This window comes from Saimiri boliviensis, chromosome 9 (assembly GCF_048565385.1).
Source record: "Saimiri boliviensis isolate mSaiBol1 chromosome 9, mSaiBol1.pri, whole genome shotgun sequence".
NCBI lineage: Eukaryota > Metazoa > Chordata > Mammalia > Primates > Cebidae > Saimiri > Saimiri boliviensis.
Genome location: NC_133457.1, coordinates 100929445 through 100948820, shown reverse-complemented (window position 1 = coordinate 100948820; position 19376 = coordinate 100929445). Strand labels below are relative to the sequence as shown.

Sequence of the window (19376 nt, the reverse complement as noted above, 5' to 3'; positions counted from 1 at the left end):
GCCTGGCACACCACAGAGGCCCATGTCTCCTGGCTCCTTTTGACTTCCTGCCTCCCTGCCTCCCTCTTTCTAGGACGCTGTTTGTGACTGTAGCACCCAGTCTCTCACCTCCTGCTTCGCCCGGTCGTCCCGCTCTGCCATCCGCCACTCTCCATCCAAGTGCAAGCTGCACCCTTCAGAGTCCAGCTGGGGTGGGGAGGAGAGGGCGCCCCCCCCCAGCGAGTGACAGAGCAGCCAAGCTCCCCGCCTCAACCAGCCCAGCCCCTGGATAGCAGAAAGGAACCAGCGAAGACAAGACAAGATGAGGTGAGGCGAGGGGCTGTGTCCTCAGCATTGCCTGGCCCTGGAGGGACAGCAACAATGCCACTGCCAGAATGCAGCTCTCACATCAAGGTAAAGCCGGGTCTCTTGCTGGCCCCTGGGTGGTGAGCTCCAACTTCCCAGGGGAAGGCAGTGAGTGGGAGAGAGACCAAAACTGGGCATCCACTGAGAGATCCCTCAAGAGCCAATCCCTGGGTCCTAAGAGAGAGCCTTGCCTAGTTCTGCTCATGTCCCCCTCTTGGAAGAGCCCAGGAAGGATACATGTCTGGCCATGCCTTTGGGGAAAAGGACTCAGAGAGCTGTTTCCTGCTGACCATCCACCCCTTCATTCAGGAGGAGACAGTGCTGAGAAGAACAGGCTTTGCTCTAGGGCTCTGTCTTGGGTTCCTGGTGGAGCCCAGCTGGGCATCATCACCATCACCTTCTTCTCTCCACTACCACCTCCTCCTCCCAGCCCCACTGCTCTAGATTGCTGGGACACTAGGGGGTATGATAGGGCAGTAGCCAGGGCCAAGTATCTACTTGGAATTCTGGAGCCCTGGATCTCCCTGCCCATAGCCTGGGTGCAGCAAAAGCTGGGAGGCAAAGTGGAAATGTACTGGGTGCAGGGTTGGGGAGTGATTGCAGTTGCCTTCCTTGCCAAAGTGACTTGGGGCCCCAACCTTCCCTGCAGACCCCTTGAGGACAGAAACATGTAGAGTCAGTCTCCAGACCTGGTGCATAGATAAATGCCTAAATACACTGCCTTGATCTCGGTCTCAGAGGCCTCTTTCCCTGGCACCCTGAGAGGGGCGGGTACTACATCTCCACTGTGTTTACATCCTGTAGCTGGTGGGGGAGGCAAAGATATTCCCAGTAAGAGATTCACAGTTGGCCAGGTCAGGCCCAGGAGAATACCAAGAGGCCAGAGCCCAGGACACAGCATTAGACTGGGGCCTGGGAACACATATCTTGCCTAGACTGTTTATTTGAATTTTTCATACTATAAATATTTAAGGTGATTTAATTTATTTTAATAACTTAATTTACCCCACAGTCCCTAAGGTAATTTATTGGAGGTTGGAACATGCATTCTTGCCACTGGGACAACATGAGGCGTCTAACAGCACAGACAGGCACGGGGTCCCCCGGGTAGATGAGGCAGCTGGGCAGCCAGGTTTGGTGACCTGGTCTCCTGGTCAGATTTGGAGGGCCCCTCAACAGAGCTGGAGCCCTGTACCCCAACACTGCTGGCCATATGGCCTCAGAACACTACTTATTACTCAGTGCCTGGTACTTGGCCAGCCCCAGCGGTCAGTCTGTAAATACTCACTGACAAGGTGGAGGGCTGGACGGCCATCACCATGCCCCGGACATTCTCCATTGCTGTCTCATTTCCCTCCCTCCCTCTGGCACCTTTCTTCATAAGTCAAATGTGGATTACTAAGGCTCTCTTAAGAGCATGGAGATCCCTTCAAGTTTCCCAAATGAGAACTTGCAGGAAAACAGGACTGAACTTCGAGAATGTTGTTTATTGCAGCTTTGCACATAAACCTGAGAGCATCTCCCAGCCTGCCTCGGTTCTCACCAGCCTGCCAGCCTTCTCACCAGCCTCTCTCCTTAGCCTTATGGCCTTTCACGGCTCTTCTCCTTGCCCCAGCTCTGCTGCCCGCCCTTCCTCATATCCCCCGTTCGACGTGGCTTGTTGCAGCATGTGTGGGGGTGCCTCCCATGGCCTCCCCTTGGTACCAGTGAACTCATTTGGTTGCACACATGCTCCCCATATACACATAGACATGCAGCTTCCTGTAACTGGCTGGGGACCCAGAGTGGAAACACCAGGGTGGATCAGGTTGTCTGCAGAATTGCTCATAAGGAAGACCAAAACCCAGTAGCTTTGCTGATTTGCCCCCAGGACTCTGGAGGCACTCCTGCACTTCCACCTCCCACCTGCTAGTTCCCAGACCCACCCATTCGGGATGACCTAGACCAGTTACCCAAAGCCCTGCATCTCCCTTCCCTGCAGGCTGAACACCAGGGTCATGTCAGTCCTACCAGCCGCTTCCTCCATGCCCCAGTGACATGTGTAGGCAGAGCAAGCAGCCAGTGGAGCTGTGGGTCAGTTTCCCTCTGGGATGCTGCTGCTGTCACCCATGAGGTCAGGGAGCCTTCCAAGGTTATCTCCAAGTGAGGGGATTCACACCAGGCCACAAGTCACCAGAGGCCTTCTGCCACCTCCCAGAGCAACAGAGAGCCAGGGAGCCTGCGTACCCAGCCTTGGGGAAAAATCCCCGTGGTACCTAAGCCCCAAGACCTACGGACTACTCAGCCTTACCATCGTACTATTCAAGATTGTCCTTGCCATCTTCGTTGTCTCAGCCAGACCTCGGTTTTCAGTGAAGCCCCAGTTTCTACTTCCTGCATGCCACTGTGCAAGGCCACTTATCACTGTTTCTGCAGAAGCCTCTGGATGTGGGGCTTGATGGGGTTGAACATGTTACATGTAAATATTGGTTTGGTTTGGTTTTTAGCATTTTACTTGGTAACTGGTTGTGTTTTCTTTTTTGGGGTGGGGGGATTGGTTTGTAAAAACTCTCTACTCTTTTAGAATGTCATTTCTAAGTTTGTTTCTTCAAATGCCTTTTAAGTCTTGGTAACATTCCCAAAGCAGAAAACTGCCTGACCCATAGTGGGGATTCCCCTGGAGAATTGGGGTTCCCAAGAAGGAATGCTGCCCTTCTCCCCTTTCTCCCCACTTCCGTCCTGCCTCCTGCCTTGTACTGCTAGCTCCTTCTTTCTCCTCCTTTGTCCTTCTTTCTCTTTTCCCCATCTCCACTCTCTCTTCAGCCAAAGACCCAAGGAACCCTGGGGACCCACTCCCCACAGACTGCTTGGCTTGGGTCCATGGGGTTGGCACCAGTTGGTTGGGGTAAATAGGGGACCAATTGACATGACTGGCCCTAAACTGGGAAGCCACATGCTTCTTATGTCTGACCTCTTTCCAGAACCAAATCAGACCCTTTCAGAATGATGACTTCATTGGAAAATGCAAATCAAACCATTTTGGGGCCTCAGTGGCTCTTAGGCCTGCACGCACGAGACATCAGAATCCAATCCCCTGACCCTGTGCCAGCCCTTTCCCCCAGTTCATTTCCCACCAAAGGCTGACCTCTAAGAGATCTTGCTTTCTATGAACTGAAGATGGGTCCCACCTCCAGGTGTCCCCAGGGGCACTCTTCTACCAGTTTGCTTCCCATGTGACAAGGTGAAAGGCCCAACAACTTGACCCTCTAACACCCTGTGCTGACATGGTTCCATCACGTCCACTCGGATGCACTTTTATAGTTTCATCACTCAGCCTCTTCTCCTCTGGCCTACCCAGTGCCCAGGGTCTTTCTCCCCCTCCCCTCCTATCTAGAATGTCCCCTGTTTCTAGCCTCACCAGACCCTCAAGCTCCCACTACCTCTTCCTTAATAATAGTAATAATAATGGTCATCATCATCCCCTGCACATCCCTCCTAAAGCACTTTACTGTTTAGAAATTGTTTCCCATGACTGGGTACGATGGCTCACGCCTGTAATCCTAGCACTTTGGGAGGCCAAGGCAGGAGGATCACTTGAGGTCAGGAGTTCAAGACCAGCCTGGCCAAAGTGGTGAAACCCTGTCTCTACTAAAAATACAAAAATTTAGCTGAGCATGGTGGTGGGCGCCTGTAGTCCCAGGTACTCAGGAGGCTTGAGCCCGGGAGGCAGAGATGGCAGGAGCAGAGGTTGCACCATTGCACTCCAGCCTGGGTGACAGAGTGAGACCCTATCTCAAAAAAGAAAAAAAGAGTTTCCCACTCCACATCTCCTTCAGACCTTTTGGGGACAACTCTTGGAGGCAGCCTTGGCAGGACATGGGTTAGTGCACTCATTTTGCAGATGAGGAGACTGAGGTGCAGGTCTTGTCCCAGAACATGAGAAGTCACTGAGTTTAGACAAGAACTTGAGTCCAACTCTTCTGTTTGCTGTGCAAATCCACTGCCCTGCTGGGGGCTTTATATGGGTCCAGAATACTCGGAATATAGTGGCCAACCCAGGCATAAAACAAGACCATTCCAGATCACTGAGCCTGTGTATTCCAGAGGGTGATCTGAGCTCCCCATTCAGCAGAATTCTCTGAGAGCATATTCAGAATGCAGATTCCTGGGCTCCACCCTGAATCTACATGTTTGCCACCCTGAATCTGCCCGGAGAGGCCAGGCATGGTGGTCACACCCGTAATCTCAGCACTTTGGGAGGCCAAGGCAGGCGGATCACGAGGTCAGGAGTTTGAGAGCAGCATGGCCAACATAGTGAAAACCCTTCTCTACTAAAAATACAAAAAATTAGCTGGACATGGTGGTGCATGCCTGTAATCCAAGCTACCTAGGAGGCTGAGGCAGAAGAATCGCTTGAACCCAGGAGGCAGAGGTTGCAATGAGCCGAGATTGCACCACTGCACTCCAGCCCAGGTGACAGTGTAAACTCCATCTTAATAATAATACAATAAAATTTTAAAAAACAGGCCTCCCAGGGGGATCTTTGGCGCTATTGGCCACACCATTGGTGTTCATGGCCCTGATTATTAGGCTGTCTTTATTTTTTTTAATTTATTTTTAATTTATTTATTATTATTTTTTAGAAACAGGGGTTGCTCTATGTTGTCCAGGCTGGTTTCAAACTCCTGAGCTCAAGTGAAATGTCCTTTTCAGCCTCCCACAGTGCTGGGGTTACAGGCATCGGCCACCATGCCATCTTTCTTTCTTTTCTTTTTTTTTTTGAGACAGTCTTGCTCTGTCGCTCAGGCTGAAGTGTAGTGACACCATCTCGGCTCACTGCAGCCTCCACCTTTCTGGTTCAGGCAATTCTCCTGCCTCAGCATCCCGAGTAACTGGGATTACAGGTGCACCCCACCATACTTGACTGATTTTTGTAGTTTTAGTAGAGACGGTTTCACCATGTTGGCCAGGTTAGTCTTGAATGCCTGACGTCAGGTGATCCGCCCGTCTCAGCCTCCCAAAGTGCTGGGATTACAGGCATGAGCCACCGCATCCAGCCTCATCTATTAACTAATAACCATGATGCTGCATCTTTTTCTTTTTCTTTTTTTTTAAAGACGAGGTTTCACCATGTTGGTCAGGCTGGTCTTGAACTCCCAACCTAAGGTGATCCGCCTGCCTTGGCCTCCAAAGTGCTTGGATTACAGGCGTGAGCCACCACGCCCGGCCTGATGCTGTAAAGGAGCACTGAGCACTGAACAAGGACTTAAGGGACCGAGTCCTCAACCAAACTGATTTGTTTAATTACTCAGGATTTCCAAAAGGCATCGGAGGCAATTTACAACCCTAGTCATAGGGGTTCAGTAAAATAAAAAGTAAAAAAGCAAGATAAATTATTCTGTAAATTTAACTGGTATAATTCCCATAATCATGCAATTAAATTTTACTGTTGAGTTTCCTGGCAGCCATGGTAAAAAGAGAAACACATCAGGATTTAAAATTTTCGTCATCCAACTACAGGAAGCAAGCATGTTTGCCCCAGGAGACGAACTCGTCTACTAATTTATAGCACATATCCTTTCATCAAGGGCCACTGAGCCAGTTGGTGATTCAAACAGGTGAACCTAAGATGCAAGGATGTTTTCCAGGTGACTGTTTAAAAAAATAAATATCCACTGACGTGAATGACCTTGCTGAGATCATGTGGCTGGTCTATACCTCAGTTTCCCCATCTATAAGGTGGCGTAACGTCCCACCCCATGTAGCTGTCGTGAGGACCAGCTGCAACACTGTGCCTACAAGTCTCCTTGGAAAAATGTGAGGTTCTACACAAATGGAAAGTGGTCTGATCACACTCAGTGTCCCCAGCCCAGCCTTTCAGTGCCATGGCCCTGTGGTGGGGGACAATATCTTCCTCATCCCCTTCACTAGTTTTCATGAATAGCAAGGAGGCCATAACATAATTTGGACCAAACCCCTTCCTTTTTTAAAAAAAAATTGTAAGGCCAGGTGTGGTGGCTTATGCGTATAATCCCAGCACTTTGGGAGGCTGAGGCAGGTGGATCACCTGAGGTTGGGAATTTGAGACCAGCCTGACCAACATGGAGACACCCTGTCTCTACTAAAAATAGAAAATTAGCCAGGTGTGGTGGCGCATGCCTATAGTTCCAACTACTCCGGAGGCTGAGGCAGGAGAATCGCTTGAACCTGGCCTGGGAAAAATGAACATAACAAAATTTACCATTTTAGACATTTCTAAGTGGCTTGATACATTCACAATGTGTAACCACCACCTCCAGAACTTTTTCATCATCCCAAACTGAAACTCTGTACCCACTAAACAGTAACTCCCCAATCCCCCATTCCCCAACCCCTGGTAACCTTTATTCTACCTTTTTTTCTTTGTGGATTGGCCTACACTAAGTATTTCTTATAAGTAGAATCATACAGTATTTGTCCTTTTGTGTCCAGCCCTCTCATTTTTTTTTAGATAAGGAATCAGGCCCAGAGAAGGCAGTAGCTAACCCAAGGTTGCACAGCAAACCAAAGGCAGAACCAAGACCAGAACCCAGGATTCCTGACTCCCAACAGTTCTTGCATCCCCAGTAGTGAATGAGACACTGCTTTGACTTTCTTTAATCTTGGTTTAGCCTCTTCCTCTCTGGGATCTGTTTGCCTCCCACCACCCACCCATCCTTTCTTTATCCTCTGCCTCCAAAGCCTCCTGTCTTCCTGCCTCCTCTTCTCCTTGGCTGATTCCTGCCAGCAGATGGAGTGGCCCTGGCCCATGCCAGGTTTTCCTTTTCTGGGCCCTGGCTCACTGTAGTAGTCAGGTGTCCATCCTCCAAGAATGTTCTTCCCAGCACTGCTCCCTCCTATGGATTTTCCTGTACCTCAGTAACTTGCTTCCTGTCCCCCTGCTTCCTATCAGGGAAGCCTTCCTGTCCACATCTGTGGTTTCCCAACTCTGATATTTACTCTCAAATGTGGTTGTGTCCTGGTTTTGTGTTTGTGTTTTCTCACTCCAAAAAAAAAAAAAAAAAAAAAAAAAAAGACCCTCGGAAGCCCCAGTGCATCAGGAGGCACCAGCCCTGCTGCCAGCCTTTCTCACTGGGCTTGCCCTGCTCCAGCGACCCCCAAGTCCCACCCTTGAGCCACACTGTCTTCTCTGCAGGCAGTCTGCCAGCAGCAGCCCCAGCACTTTGCACTGGGTGTGTGTGTGCGCTGGTGGTGGGGGTTGGGGGGCTTGGATCCCTCTTCCTGCTCTGCCTTGCCCAGTCTCAGATGGCCTTGATTATAAAGCAGGTGCTGCCTGACCGGTTCTTCTCTCCCTCTCTCTGGTCCTCTGTCCATCTCTGTCTATTCAATATTCAACCATCCTTTCCATTCTCCTCTGGATCTCACCACCCTTAGAGTTGCTTGTCCTGGCAAAATCTACAGTTCATCCAGACTCTACCCCCTACCCCTCCCAACCCAACAGCATTTGCAGTTTGCAAAATCCATAGACCCAATGTCCTAAGGGGACTGAGGACATGATGCAGGGCCCAAGTCTCCTGCCCAGGGCTCCTCTCCACTGCCAGCCCTGCCACTCCTCCCTTACCCTCCTTGGAGCCTCCTCTGCTGCTTGTCTATCCCATTGGCCCTGCTCCCCTCCCTCCCTGCCCTTCACCAGCTTTCTGGACACCATGCCCTGAGGAAGGGACCTTGGGTTTTCTCTAAACATCTTTGAAGGGCTGAGGCAGTCAGGGCTGGCTGCCTTGTCACTTTTTATTCGGAACCACTCAAGCCATTCCCAAAAAGAGGGACCTCAGCTGGCAATCTGGAGACCTGGCCCAGGTCTGGGCAGATGTCTTCACTTCTCCCACCCTCCCAGTCTTGTGATCCTGTGATGAGCACCGGGATGGCCCCGTGGGCCCTAGAGCACTGCCTCATGCTGTAGGGTCCTTTAGCCCCATCCTTTCTCTACTGTGCCCTGGTATCCTGGCTCCTCTCTCAGCTCTGTTGCTGATCTCTGTGCCTTACTTTAGTTCTCTGCACGAGGGACTCACCCCAGGACCATTCCCAGCTGCTTCCCAAGTGATATGTTGCCCCAAGGCTGGGCTTTGCCAGCTGTGGCCCAGCTTGTTAGTGCTGCCCAGGAGGCACCAGGTTGCTAAGGATGAGTGACTGTGGCCATCATTCTTGGCGAGTGGTTCTCATTTTGCATTCCAGCAGCCGGAATATCACCTGGGAATTGACAGAAGTGCAAATTATCGGCCCCACCCAAGACCCACTGAATTAGAGCTTGTGGATTGGGGCCCTGCAAGCTGGGGTTTGAAGGAGCCCTCCAGATGGTTCCGACATGCACAAGAATATGCCAGCTGCCGATCTGGGCTAGCCATTAGTGTAGCCTGGGGAGGGACTGGGGCTAACTAGGCCAAGAACAGGTGGAAAACAGCAGCCTCATCTGGACTCCTGAGATTGGGAATCACCAACAACAAAAACCAACCCTATAGTCTCTCCTCTTGGAGAAGGAAGAGAAGCTGGAGGGCCTGGAGAAAGCATATGTTTTTCCTTTCCCTGCTCCTGCTCACCTCTCTCACTTGTCTTGGTTTTACAAAAGGCTGTGTAGATGCTGCCTGCCAGGGAGGCGGTGGGAGTCCTGGGGAGGCAGGAAGCAGAAGACCCTGACTGTTTATCCCTTGGGAACCTCACCATAGGCCAGATGGTCCCTCCTCAAATGCAAAGAAATCTAACTCCACCAGGAAAGAATCCTAAATCCCCAGTTCCTCCTCCTCCCAAGCCCAGGGAGACCTTGTAGACAGTGCCAAAAACAGCTCCAACCCCCAGCAGCTGGGAAGAGAGCCAGAAGCTGCCCTTCCTCCTCATCCTGGCCCCCCTCCCCAGCCCCCGCCAATACTGTGAACCCCCTTCCCACTCAGCCTGGTTTCCTGGTGAGGGTCCTGCAGTCATGGGCCCTGGGGGACCCCCCAGGGCAAGGCCTATGGGAGGGAAGGGACCAAGGGCATCCTTGGGCCAACTGTCCACCTCTCTTGTCCACTGTTCTCTCCTTTACACTTCTGTCTCCAAAAGGCTCCTTCCCAGGATGGATCGGGTGCTAGGACAACTGCGGTCCAATCCACCAGCTCTCCCTGCCCCTGTGTCTTATTTCAGACATGAGAATAACTGTACAGTGTAAACTTATAAAGCGTTTTTAATGGTTGTAGATCGGAAATAAAGTATGTCATATGAACAGCTGCCGTGGACTTGGCCTCCTCTCTGATTTTTCTAATGAGGTGGGTGGGGGGCCCAGCAAATTTGAAACCCAACTCTTTCCCACTCCCAGTTGCCTTGGAAGTGGGGAGCCCGGGAAGGGCCCCAGCCAGCTTGGGGTCACTTGGGAGGGGCTACCAGGTGTTCTGGCTGCTGCCTGCTGGTAACGTCAATGTCTCTCACAAAGTGTGATATGACCACTGAGAAACAGAGTCTTCAGAAAGAAGAAAAATAGAATTCAACTTTTCTGCAAAAGACTTTTAACAATTTTATCATGAAAAAAAAGACACTTTTAGATGTGCATCAATTGTCTGTTATTTCTTACACCCCACAGATGCTATGGGTCAGGAATTTGGGAGCTTGGTAGTTGTGCTTCAAAGTCTCAGGAGGTTGCGGGCAGTTGTCAGGCTAGTCATTTGAATACCTGACTGGGGCCGGAAGATCCATTTGCAAAGTAGCTAATTCTCATGCCCGGCAAGTCAGTGCTGGCTGTTGGCAGGAGGCCTCAGTTCCCGACCATGTGGACCTCTAGGGCTACTCGTGTGTCTTCACAACATGGCCAAGCATGTGATCTGTGAGAGAGCAGGGAGGAAGTCCCAATGTCTTTTATAGGTAAGCCTCGAAAGTCACAGACTAGGCCAGGTGCAGTGGCTCATGCCTATAATCCCATCACTTTGGGAGGCCAAGGTGGGCAGATCACCTGAGGTTGGGAGTTGACACCAGCCTGACAAACATGGAGAAACCCTCCACTAAAAATACAAAATTAGCTGGATATGGTGGTGCATGCATATAATCCCAGCTACTCGGGATGCTGAGGCAGGAGAATTGCTTGAACTTGGGAGGTAGAGGTTGCAGTGAGCCAAGATTGCACTGTTGCCTGGGCAACAAGAGTGAAACTCTGTCTGACAGAGAGAGAGAGAGAGAGAGAGAGAGCGCCACAGACTATAATTTCTATCTCATTGGTAATATAGACCAGCATTCTTCAGTGTGGGAGGGGACTACACAAGGTCGTGAACACCAGGAAGCAGGGATCACTGGGGGCCATCTTGGAAGCTGGCACATGATACTTTCATAGATCTCTTTTATGAGGGGCTAACAACAGCCAGGCATGTGCTAGGTATTGAGGATAAAATAGAATGACCTGGAAGATATAAAATCAAATGGCAAGGGCCGGGCGCGGTGGCTCAAGCCTATAATCCCAGCACTTTGGGAGGCTGAGGCGGGCGGATCACAAGGTCAAGAGATCGAGACCATCGTGGTGAACATGGTGAAACCCCGTCTCTACTAAAAATACAAAAAATTAGCTGGGCATGGTGGTTGCGTGCCTGTCATCCCAGCTACTCAGGAGGCTGAGGCAGGAGAATTGCCTGAACCCAGGAGGCGGAGGTTGCGGTGAGCCGAGATCGCGCCATTGCACTCCAGCCTGGGTAACAAGAGTGAAACTCCGTCTCAAATAAATAAATAAAAAAATAAATAAACTGGACGGTGTTGCTAGGAAAAGGAGGGAAGTCCTTCCCAGGCAGAGCAGCTTGAGTAAAGCAAGCAGTTTGAGGGGGCGGCCTGGAAATGAGAGAAAAAGTCCTAGAGCAGGAGGATAGACTGTGAGGCAGACTGAACTCAGAATTCCAGTCCAACCTGGGGAGAGTCACGGTCCACATTTTGGGAGTTAAGGAGATAAAAGGAGTGGGGACTAGAGCCTAGCGACGGAGGCCGGGCATCAGATGCCCTTTGAGGCACTACATTCCTTCCGCAAGAATCTCTCTGGGCCTCTGTTTCCCCCATCTTGGATGGGCTCTGGGGCCGTCGGGGGCAAAAGGACACGAAAGCTTGCAGGTCCCGGAAAGGGACTCCCGGGCGGGGTGTTGGGAGGTGGTGAGGTGGCCGGACAGGACGTGAACGACTTGGAAAACAGGAGCTGGGCTGCCAGGAGCCTTGAATGGCGGTGCACGCACGCGCGTTGTCGGAGACAGGCGTTCTACGCGCGCGTGCCCGAGAAGCTGACGGTCGCGCATGCGCCCTTGGTTGGCGGGAGTTTTGGAGGCGGTGACCATGACGTAAAGGCGGGCGAACCACTTGACCCGACGGGAAGATCGGCTGCAGCGGTGCAAGGGGTCCAGGAGTGACCTAGGGCTGTGGAAAGCGACCCGTGGCCTTGTGCTTCAGGGACGGAGGCTCCGGACTGGACGGGCGTCGCTCTGAGGTTAGGAAGTCACAGACTTGTCCCCTGATGTAGCCCCGCCCACCGCCGCACCACTCTTTGGCTTCGTACCCCTTGGCCCAGCCCCACCCGCCGCACCCCACGGCCCCAACCATGGACACTGGGGAGCCCCCGGGGGCGCAGCGATGTCCCCCCGGGTGAAATGAAACCCGAGGGCAGGCCCCCTCCCCCCACCAACTCCATTCTGCCGAGCCAGGGGTCTAGGCTCCAGAAACGGGGTTGAGGACTGGGCAGAGGGCCGAGGGGACACGCCTGGGTTCGAATTTCCCTTCTGCCCCCAGGCTGGCTGTGTCATAAGCTTGAGGCGTTTTGCCCCTAGGAACCTCAGTTCCCTTGTCTGCAAAGTGGAGTTAATGGTGCTTACGGAGTTGTGGAAAGGATCAAATGGAATAAGGATGCAAGTAAAGCGCTTACATAGCACAGGTCCTGGCATAGAGTAAGCGTTTAACAGTTGACAGTTGTCGCTTTTTCAAGCCTGGATCTGTAATACAGTCATTATTATCACACTTGGATCTGTATGATACAGTCGTTATTATCCAAGCTTGGAACTGTGGAATACAATCGTAAGGACTGTGGGGGATTCAGATCCTTGACTGACTCCTCCTTGTTATCTTTTCCTTTTTGTCCCTCTGCATATATTCATATCTTTTTTTTTTTTTTTTTTTTTTTTTTTTTTTTTGAGACGGAGTTTCGCTCTTGTTACCCAGGCTGGAGTGCAATGGCGCGATCTCGGCTCACCGCAACCTCCGCCTCCTGGGCTCAGGCAATTCTCCTGCCTCAGCCTCCTGAGTAGCTGGGATTACAGGCACGCGCCACCATGCCCAGCTAATTTTTTGTATTTTTAGTAGAGGCAGGGTTTCACCATGTTGACCAGGATGGTCTCGATCTCTTGACCTCGTGATCCATCCATCTCGACCTCCCAAAGTGCTAGGATTACAGGCTTGAGCCACCGCGCCCGGCCCTGATATTCATATCTTTTTACTTCGCACCATCCGCAGGCAGACTTCTTCTGGGAGTCAGGGATAGCACGGAAAATGCAGAGATGCCCAAGTCACGTCCCTGACTTCTTCCAGTTAGGTGTTCATGACAGGCACTAGGAATACAAATACAGCCTGGCTGGGGAGACAGACATGTAAACAAATTTTATAGCCAATGCTAAGAAGAACAAGGGGCGTAGCCACCAATTCTGCCAAAATGATGTGAAAGCTTCATATTTGAGCTAGGTTGGGAAGGATGTATAAGTTTAACAGGTAGAAGGACAGATATGTGCGAAGATTGAGAAATAGTATAGGGAATAGGAGTGGGAGGAGAAAGCAGGAATGGGTAGATTGGGACTAGTTTATCTAAGGTGTTGAGTACACTTTGGAAGAGTTGCGGCAGCTGTCTAAAGAATAGACTGGGCTGGGTGCGGTGGCTCAGGCCTATAATCCCAGCACTTTGGGAGGCCGAGAAGGGCAGATCACCTGAAGTCAGGAGTTCGAGACCAGGCTGACCAACAAGGGGAAACCCTGTTTCTGCTAAAAATACAAAAATTAGTGGGTGTGGTGGTGAGTGCTTGTAATCCCAGCTCTTCAGGAGGCTGAGACAGGAGAATCACTTGAATCTGGGAAGTGGAGGTTGCAGTGAGCCAAGATTGCGCCATTACACTCCAGCCTGGGTGACAGAGTGAGACTCCGCCTCAAAAAAAAAAACAACCGAAAAAACAGAAAGAGTAGACTGGAGAGGGTCAGTTGGAGGTAGGAAAACTAGTGGAGAGACTTAGATAGTGGGAGGGGGCACACAAATTATGAGACCTTTACTAGACTGGTAACAGTGAAGCTGGGCATGGTGGCTTATGCCTGTAGTCCCAGACTTTGGGAGGCCTAGGATCACTTGAGGCCAGGAGTTTGAGACCAGCCTGGCCAACAAGGGGAAATCTGTCTCTACCAAAAATGCAAAAATTAGCCAGGCATGGTGGTGCACGCCTGTAATCCCACGTACTGGGAAGGCTGAGGCAGGAGAATCACTTGAACCGGGGAAGAGGAGGTTGCAATCAGCCAACATTGCGCCACTTTACTGGGCAACAGAGCGAGACCCCGTCTCAAAATAATAAATAAACAAACTAGTAACAGTGAGAATGGAGAAAAGATTTAGAGACTGGTTATAGAACAGTTAGGATTTTGGATCTGGAGAACTAAGAATAAGAAGTAAAGGATAGTATGGTTTTTCTGGTTTGAAAGACCAAGTAGACTATAATGTCATCAATGGAATTAGGGACTAGTTAAACACAAAGTAATTGGGAACTAAGGTAGGGTGTTTGTTAAGGGAGATTTGAATATTTCTACCAACAAGGTGTATAGAAGTTCAGAAGAGGAGATAATGGCCCCTGCTGATATTCTCTTGTCAGGGAGGTGGATAAGGGCAGTTCAGAGAGGCTGGAAAACACAAGGCCTATTGTGGAGCAATAAAACCCCACTGAGACTGCAGCTGAAATGTGAAGAACAGATCCCTTCATTTTCCTATTTTCAGAGTTCACCACCTAGGATGACTTCAGTGACTAGATCAGAGATCGTAAATGGTAAGTATTGTAGTGAAATTCAGTACCTCTTACCTTGGGTTCAGGCTTCTGAGCTATACTCAAATCTTTCCTGGCTCCTGGTGGATTTGGAGTCACATACTCATTATTTGCATAGATGCTTTCTTAATGTTTCCACGATCTGCGGGCATATATTTACTTTTTCCTCTTTTTTGCACAAATAGTTGTGGTGGGTTTGATTTTGTATTTTGACTTTTTTATAACAAATGCTAGAAAAAGGACCAGTGATGTCTAAGACTCATGATCATCAATTGGAATCAAGTCTCAGCCCTGTGGAAGTGTTTACTAAAACATCTGCCTCCCTGGAGATGCATCAAGGCGTTTCAGAGGAAAGAATTCACCTTGGCTCTAGCCCTAAAAAAGGGGAAAATTATGATCTCAGCCACGAGGAAAGACTTCACTCAAGGTCCCTTCATTTGTCCCCTCAAGAACAATTTGCCAGTTATCAAGACAGGAGGCAATCCTGGCGGCGAGCAAGTATGAAAGAAACGAACCGGCGGAAGTCACTGCATCCCATTCACCAGGGCATCACAGGTGGGGTGCTGGGTACACAGGACAGTGAGGTTCCAGCTCAGATAAGAGGCAGTGAGGTATGGCAGAAAGTGTAGTTGAATAGACATGACTTGCTACTTTATAAGTACTTATGTCAAACACTTAGTAAATGTTCAGCATTATTGCTATATATATGTATATATATATATATATATATATATATTTTTTTTTTTTTTTTTTCAGACGGAGTTTCGCTCTTGTTACCCAGGCTGGAGTGCAATGGCGCGATCTCGGCTCACCGCAACCTCCGCCTCCTGGGTTCAGGCAATTCTCCTGCCTCAGCCTCCTGAGTAGCTGGGATTACAGGCACGTGCCACCATGCCCAGCTAATTTTTTGCACTTTTAGTAGAGACGGGGTTTCACCATGTTGACCAGGATGGTCTCGATCTCTCAACCTCGTGATCCACCCGCCTCGGCCTCCCAAAGTGCTGGGATTACAGGCTTGAGCCACCGCGCCCGGCGCTATTGCTATATTTTTTTAAGAGACAGGATATTGCCATGTTGCCCAGGCTGGATTTGAAATCCTGGGCTCAAGCATTCCTCCCACTTCAGCCTCCCAAGTAGCTGGGACAACAGGCATGCACCTGGCTTACTATTTATTATTAGAAATTTATTTACAAATAAATTTCTAATTGTTCAGTAATTACCTCTGCTAGGATGAGACACTTTAAAGATTTCTTCCTGCAGTTTTCTGTCTCATACCCTAAAGTGGAGCAGAAAGCAGTTGGGTTGATTACTGATTTTAACTTTATAACTAGAAATATCTCGGAGGATGCACATACAAATATCTAGAGTGGGCCAGGTACAGTGCCTCATGCCTTTAATCCCAACACTCTGAGGGGCCAAGGCAGGAGGATCACTTGAGCCCAGGAGTTTAACAGCCTAGGCAAGATGGCGAGCCCCATCTCTACAAAATGTTTTTTAAAAAATAGCAAGGCATGGTGGTATGTACCTGTAGTCCCAGCTACTGGAGACAGGCTGAGGCAAGAAGATCGTTTGAGCCCAGGAATTCAAGGCATTAGTGAGCTATGACTGTGCCACTGCACTCCATCCTGGGTGAAAAAGTGAGACCCCTGTCTCTAAAAAACTTTTGTCTAGGCCGGGCGCGGTGGCTCAAGCCTGTAATCCCAGTACTTTGGGAGGCCAAGGCGGGTGGATCACGAGGTCGAGAGATCGAGACCATCCTGGTCAACATGGTGAAACCCCGTCTCTACTAAAAATACAAAAAACTAGCTGGGCGTGGTGGCGCGTGCCTGTAATCCCAGCTACTTAGGAGGCTGAGGCAGGAGAATTGCCTGAGCCCAGGAGGCGGAGGTTGCGGTGAGCCGAGATCGTGCCATTGCACTCCAGCCTGGGTAACAAGAGCGAAACTCCGTCTCAAAAAAAAAAACAAAAACTTTTGTCTCTTTTTCCATACCCCCTCTCTCCTCCCTCTCCACTTCCTTTCTGTGTGTGTGCGCGCACATGTGTGTGCATGCGCTTGTATCTGGAGTGAAAAACTTAGTTTTTAGGGATGCTATACAGAATGATTTGTGTTATTTTGTGTGAATTTACATAGTAACTATATCTTAGTAAGCATCTAAGTACAGAATATAACATGGAGAGGCTTCCATATTTCTTTCTTTTTTTTTTTTTTTTTGAGACGGAGTTTCGCTCTTGTTACCCAGGCTGGAGTATGCAATGGCACGATCTCGGCTCACCACAACCTCCGCCTCCTGGGTTCAGGCAATTCTCCTGCCTCAGCTTCCTGAGTAGCTGGGATTACAGGCATGCGCCACCATGCCCAGCTGATTTTTCGTATTTTTAGTAGAGATGGGGTTTCACCATGTTGACCAGGATGGTCTCGATATCTTAACCTCGTGATCCACCCGCCTCTGCCTCCCAAAGTGCTGGGATTACAGGCGTGAGCCACCGCGCCCGGCCTAAGGCTTCCATATTTCAGGAAGACTATACTAGCTCTGTGATCTTGAGTAAATTACTTAACCTTCTTTGCCTTAAGGTCCTCATCAGCAACCTGGGGGTGAAATAATACCTATCTTACGTAACACAGTGCTTGGCACATAACAAGCCCTGAAATGTTTAAACTGTTGTGATTTGTTTTAAGGTATTTCATTTTCAAGTAAAGAAATCTGGGTAAAAACAGCCACTTAGCACATCAGAAAATTGCTGCCACAAAGCCTGTGTACTTTATTCCCTAGATGTGCTGAGAAAACATTAGTGCATCCCCGAAGTTAGCCCTACCTTTAGCTCTATTCCACAGCATATAGACTTAAACAGAAAGATACCGGCCAGGCACAGTGGCTCACGCCTGTAATCCCAGTATTTTGGGAGGCTGAGGCAGGCGGATCACCTGAGGTCAGGAGTTCAAGACTAGCCTGGCCAACATGGTGAAACCCTGTCTCTACTAAAAATATAAAAATCAGGCCGGGCGCGGTGGCTCAAGCCTGTAATCCCAGCACTTTGGGAGGCCGAGGCGGGTGGATCATGAGGTCAAGAGATCCAGACCGTCCTGGTCAACATGGTGAAAACCCGTCTCTACTAAAAATACAAAAAATTAGCTGGGCATGGTGGCACATGCCTGTAATCCCAGCTACTCAGGAGGCTGAGGCAGGAGAATTGCCTGAACCCAGGAGGCGGAGGTTGCAGTGAGCCCAGATCGCGCCATTGCACTCCAGCCTGGGTAACAAGAGCGAAACTCCGTCTCAAAAAAAAAAAAAAAAAATTAGCTGGATGTGGTGGCATGCGCCTGTAATCCCAGCTACTCAGGAGGCTGAGGCAGGAGAATTGCTTGAACCTGAGAGGCAGAGGTTGCAGTGAGCTAAGAATACTCCATTGCCCTCCAGCCCGAGTGGCTGAGCAAGACTCCAACTCAAAAAAATGAATAAATAAACAGAAAGACACCAGTATAATAAGATTGGTTATTGCCTGGTTATTTCTGGCAACCTGCCAGGTTTCCTTGGTTATAGGCAGAAAGTATCCTGTTTTTCTTGGTAACAGTAGTGACAATCAAGAGACAAGAGAACTTTAAAAACGCAACCAGCTGAAGCTAGATAGGGCAAAAAGAAATGTAGCTCTCATAATTCACAAAGCAAACTTCCTTTGCTATGTAATAATTGTTTTCAAGTGGACATAACTTTAAAAAAACAGTATCTACATCTTGCAGTTGGTTAGGGATTTAGTCCCATAATTATGTAAAATACTCGCCTAATTCAGTGTAATAACTCACTGTATGACCTTGGGCAAGTTACCTACACAAGCCTTTGTGCTTGTGTCATTATCTGTCATCAGAATGGAATTCATAGGGTACTTGCCTTAAGGTTAATGAAGTAGGTATATAGCATTTCACAAAATACTCTGTATAGCAAGTGTTCAATAAATGTTAGCTATTAATGCTGTTAGTAGGTCATTATAGAGAGGCATTGTGGTAATAGTGGGAAAAACACAGATATTGGTGACAGACTCGGGTTTGAATTCTGGCTCCACCAATTTCTGGCCGCAAATAAGTCATTTCCCCTCAGAGCTGCAGTTTTCCCATTTGTAAAATGGACCTTTATAATAGTACTCATCTTATAGTATACATTACAAAGTGTTTAAAACACATTGCAGTGTCTGTCCTACAAAAAATACTCAAATGTGGCCAGGTACGGTGGCACACACCTGTAATCAGAGCACTTTGGAAGGCGAAGGCAGGCAGATCACTTGAGGCCAGGAGCTCAAGACCAGCCTGGCCAACATGGAGAAATTCTGTCTCTACTAAAAATGCCTGTAGTCCAGCTACTGTAACCTCTTGGCTCACTGCAGCCTCTGCCTCCTGGGCCCTTGCGATTCTTGTGCCTCAGCCTCTGGAGTAGCTGAGATTACAGGTGCCTGCCACTACACCCAGCTAATTTTTCTATTTTTCGTAGTGATGGGGTTTCACCACGTTGGCCAGGCTGGTCTCCAGCTCCCAGTCTCAAGTGATCTGTTGCCTCGATTCCAGAGTGCTGGACTATAGGCATGAGCCACCATACCCGAACAATACAAAGATTCTTATAACTTTTTTTTGTGTGTGTGACAGAGTCCCGCTCTGTCACCCAGGCTGAAGTACAGTGGCACGATCTTGGCTCACCACAGCCTCTTTCTCCTAGGTTCAAGCGATTTTTCTGCCTAAGCCTCCCAAGTAGCTGGGATTACAGGTGCCCAGAACCATGCCTGGCTAATTTTTGCATTTTTAGTAGAGACAAGGTTTCACCATGTTGTCCAGGCTGGTCTCTAACTTTTGACCTCAGGTGGGAGCCACTGTGCCCAGATAACTTTTTTTTTTTTTTTTTTTTTTAAGTTTGGATGCACAAATGGGTAAACTTCATTCCTTAGTGATCCTGGAAAAATTAGAATTGTCTCTTAAACCAGAAAAGACTGTTCTTGCCTTAAGTTTGATTTATTAAGAGGGAGGAAATTTTTCAGTTTTGTTAGTTG

The 19376-nt window shown here is 49.3% G+C and overlaps 2 protein-coding genes across 3 annotated transcripts in view; both read left to right on the top strand.

The window, feature by feature from the left end:
• The window catches only part of MTCL2 (microtubule crosslinking factor 2), a 101983-nt gene extending 87632 nt beyond the window's left edge, over window positions 1–14351 (top strand). Inside the window, exons 15-16 of the mRNA XM_074406493.1 lie at window positions 74–11776; window positions 14181–14351. Of these exons, the coding sequence (XP_074262594.1) occupies window positions 74–226 (153 nt within the window). The 3' untranslated portion in view covers window positions 227–11776; window positions 14181–14351. The remainder of the gene's footprint in view (window positions 1–73; window positions 11777–14180) is intronic.
• DSN1 (DSN1 component of MIS12 kinetochore complex) overlaps window positions 11686–19376 on the top strand; it is a 23200-nt gene continuing 15509 nt past the window's right edge. Inside the window, exons 1-3 of one of the 2 annotated variants that reach the window (XM_010342630.2) lie at window positions 11686–11776; window positions 14303–14351; window positions 14583–14903. In XM_010342630.2, the coding sequence (XP_010340932.1) occupies window positions 14318–14351; window positions 14583–14903 (355 nt within the window). In that variant the 5' untranslated portion in view covers window positions 11686–11776; window positions 14303–14317. The remainder of the gene's footprint in view (window positions 11777–14302; window positions 14352–14582; window positions 14904–19376) is intronic. The other variant, XM_074406494.1, reaches the window with a different exon arrangement.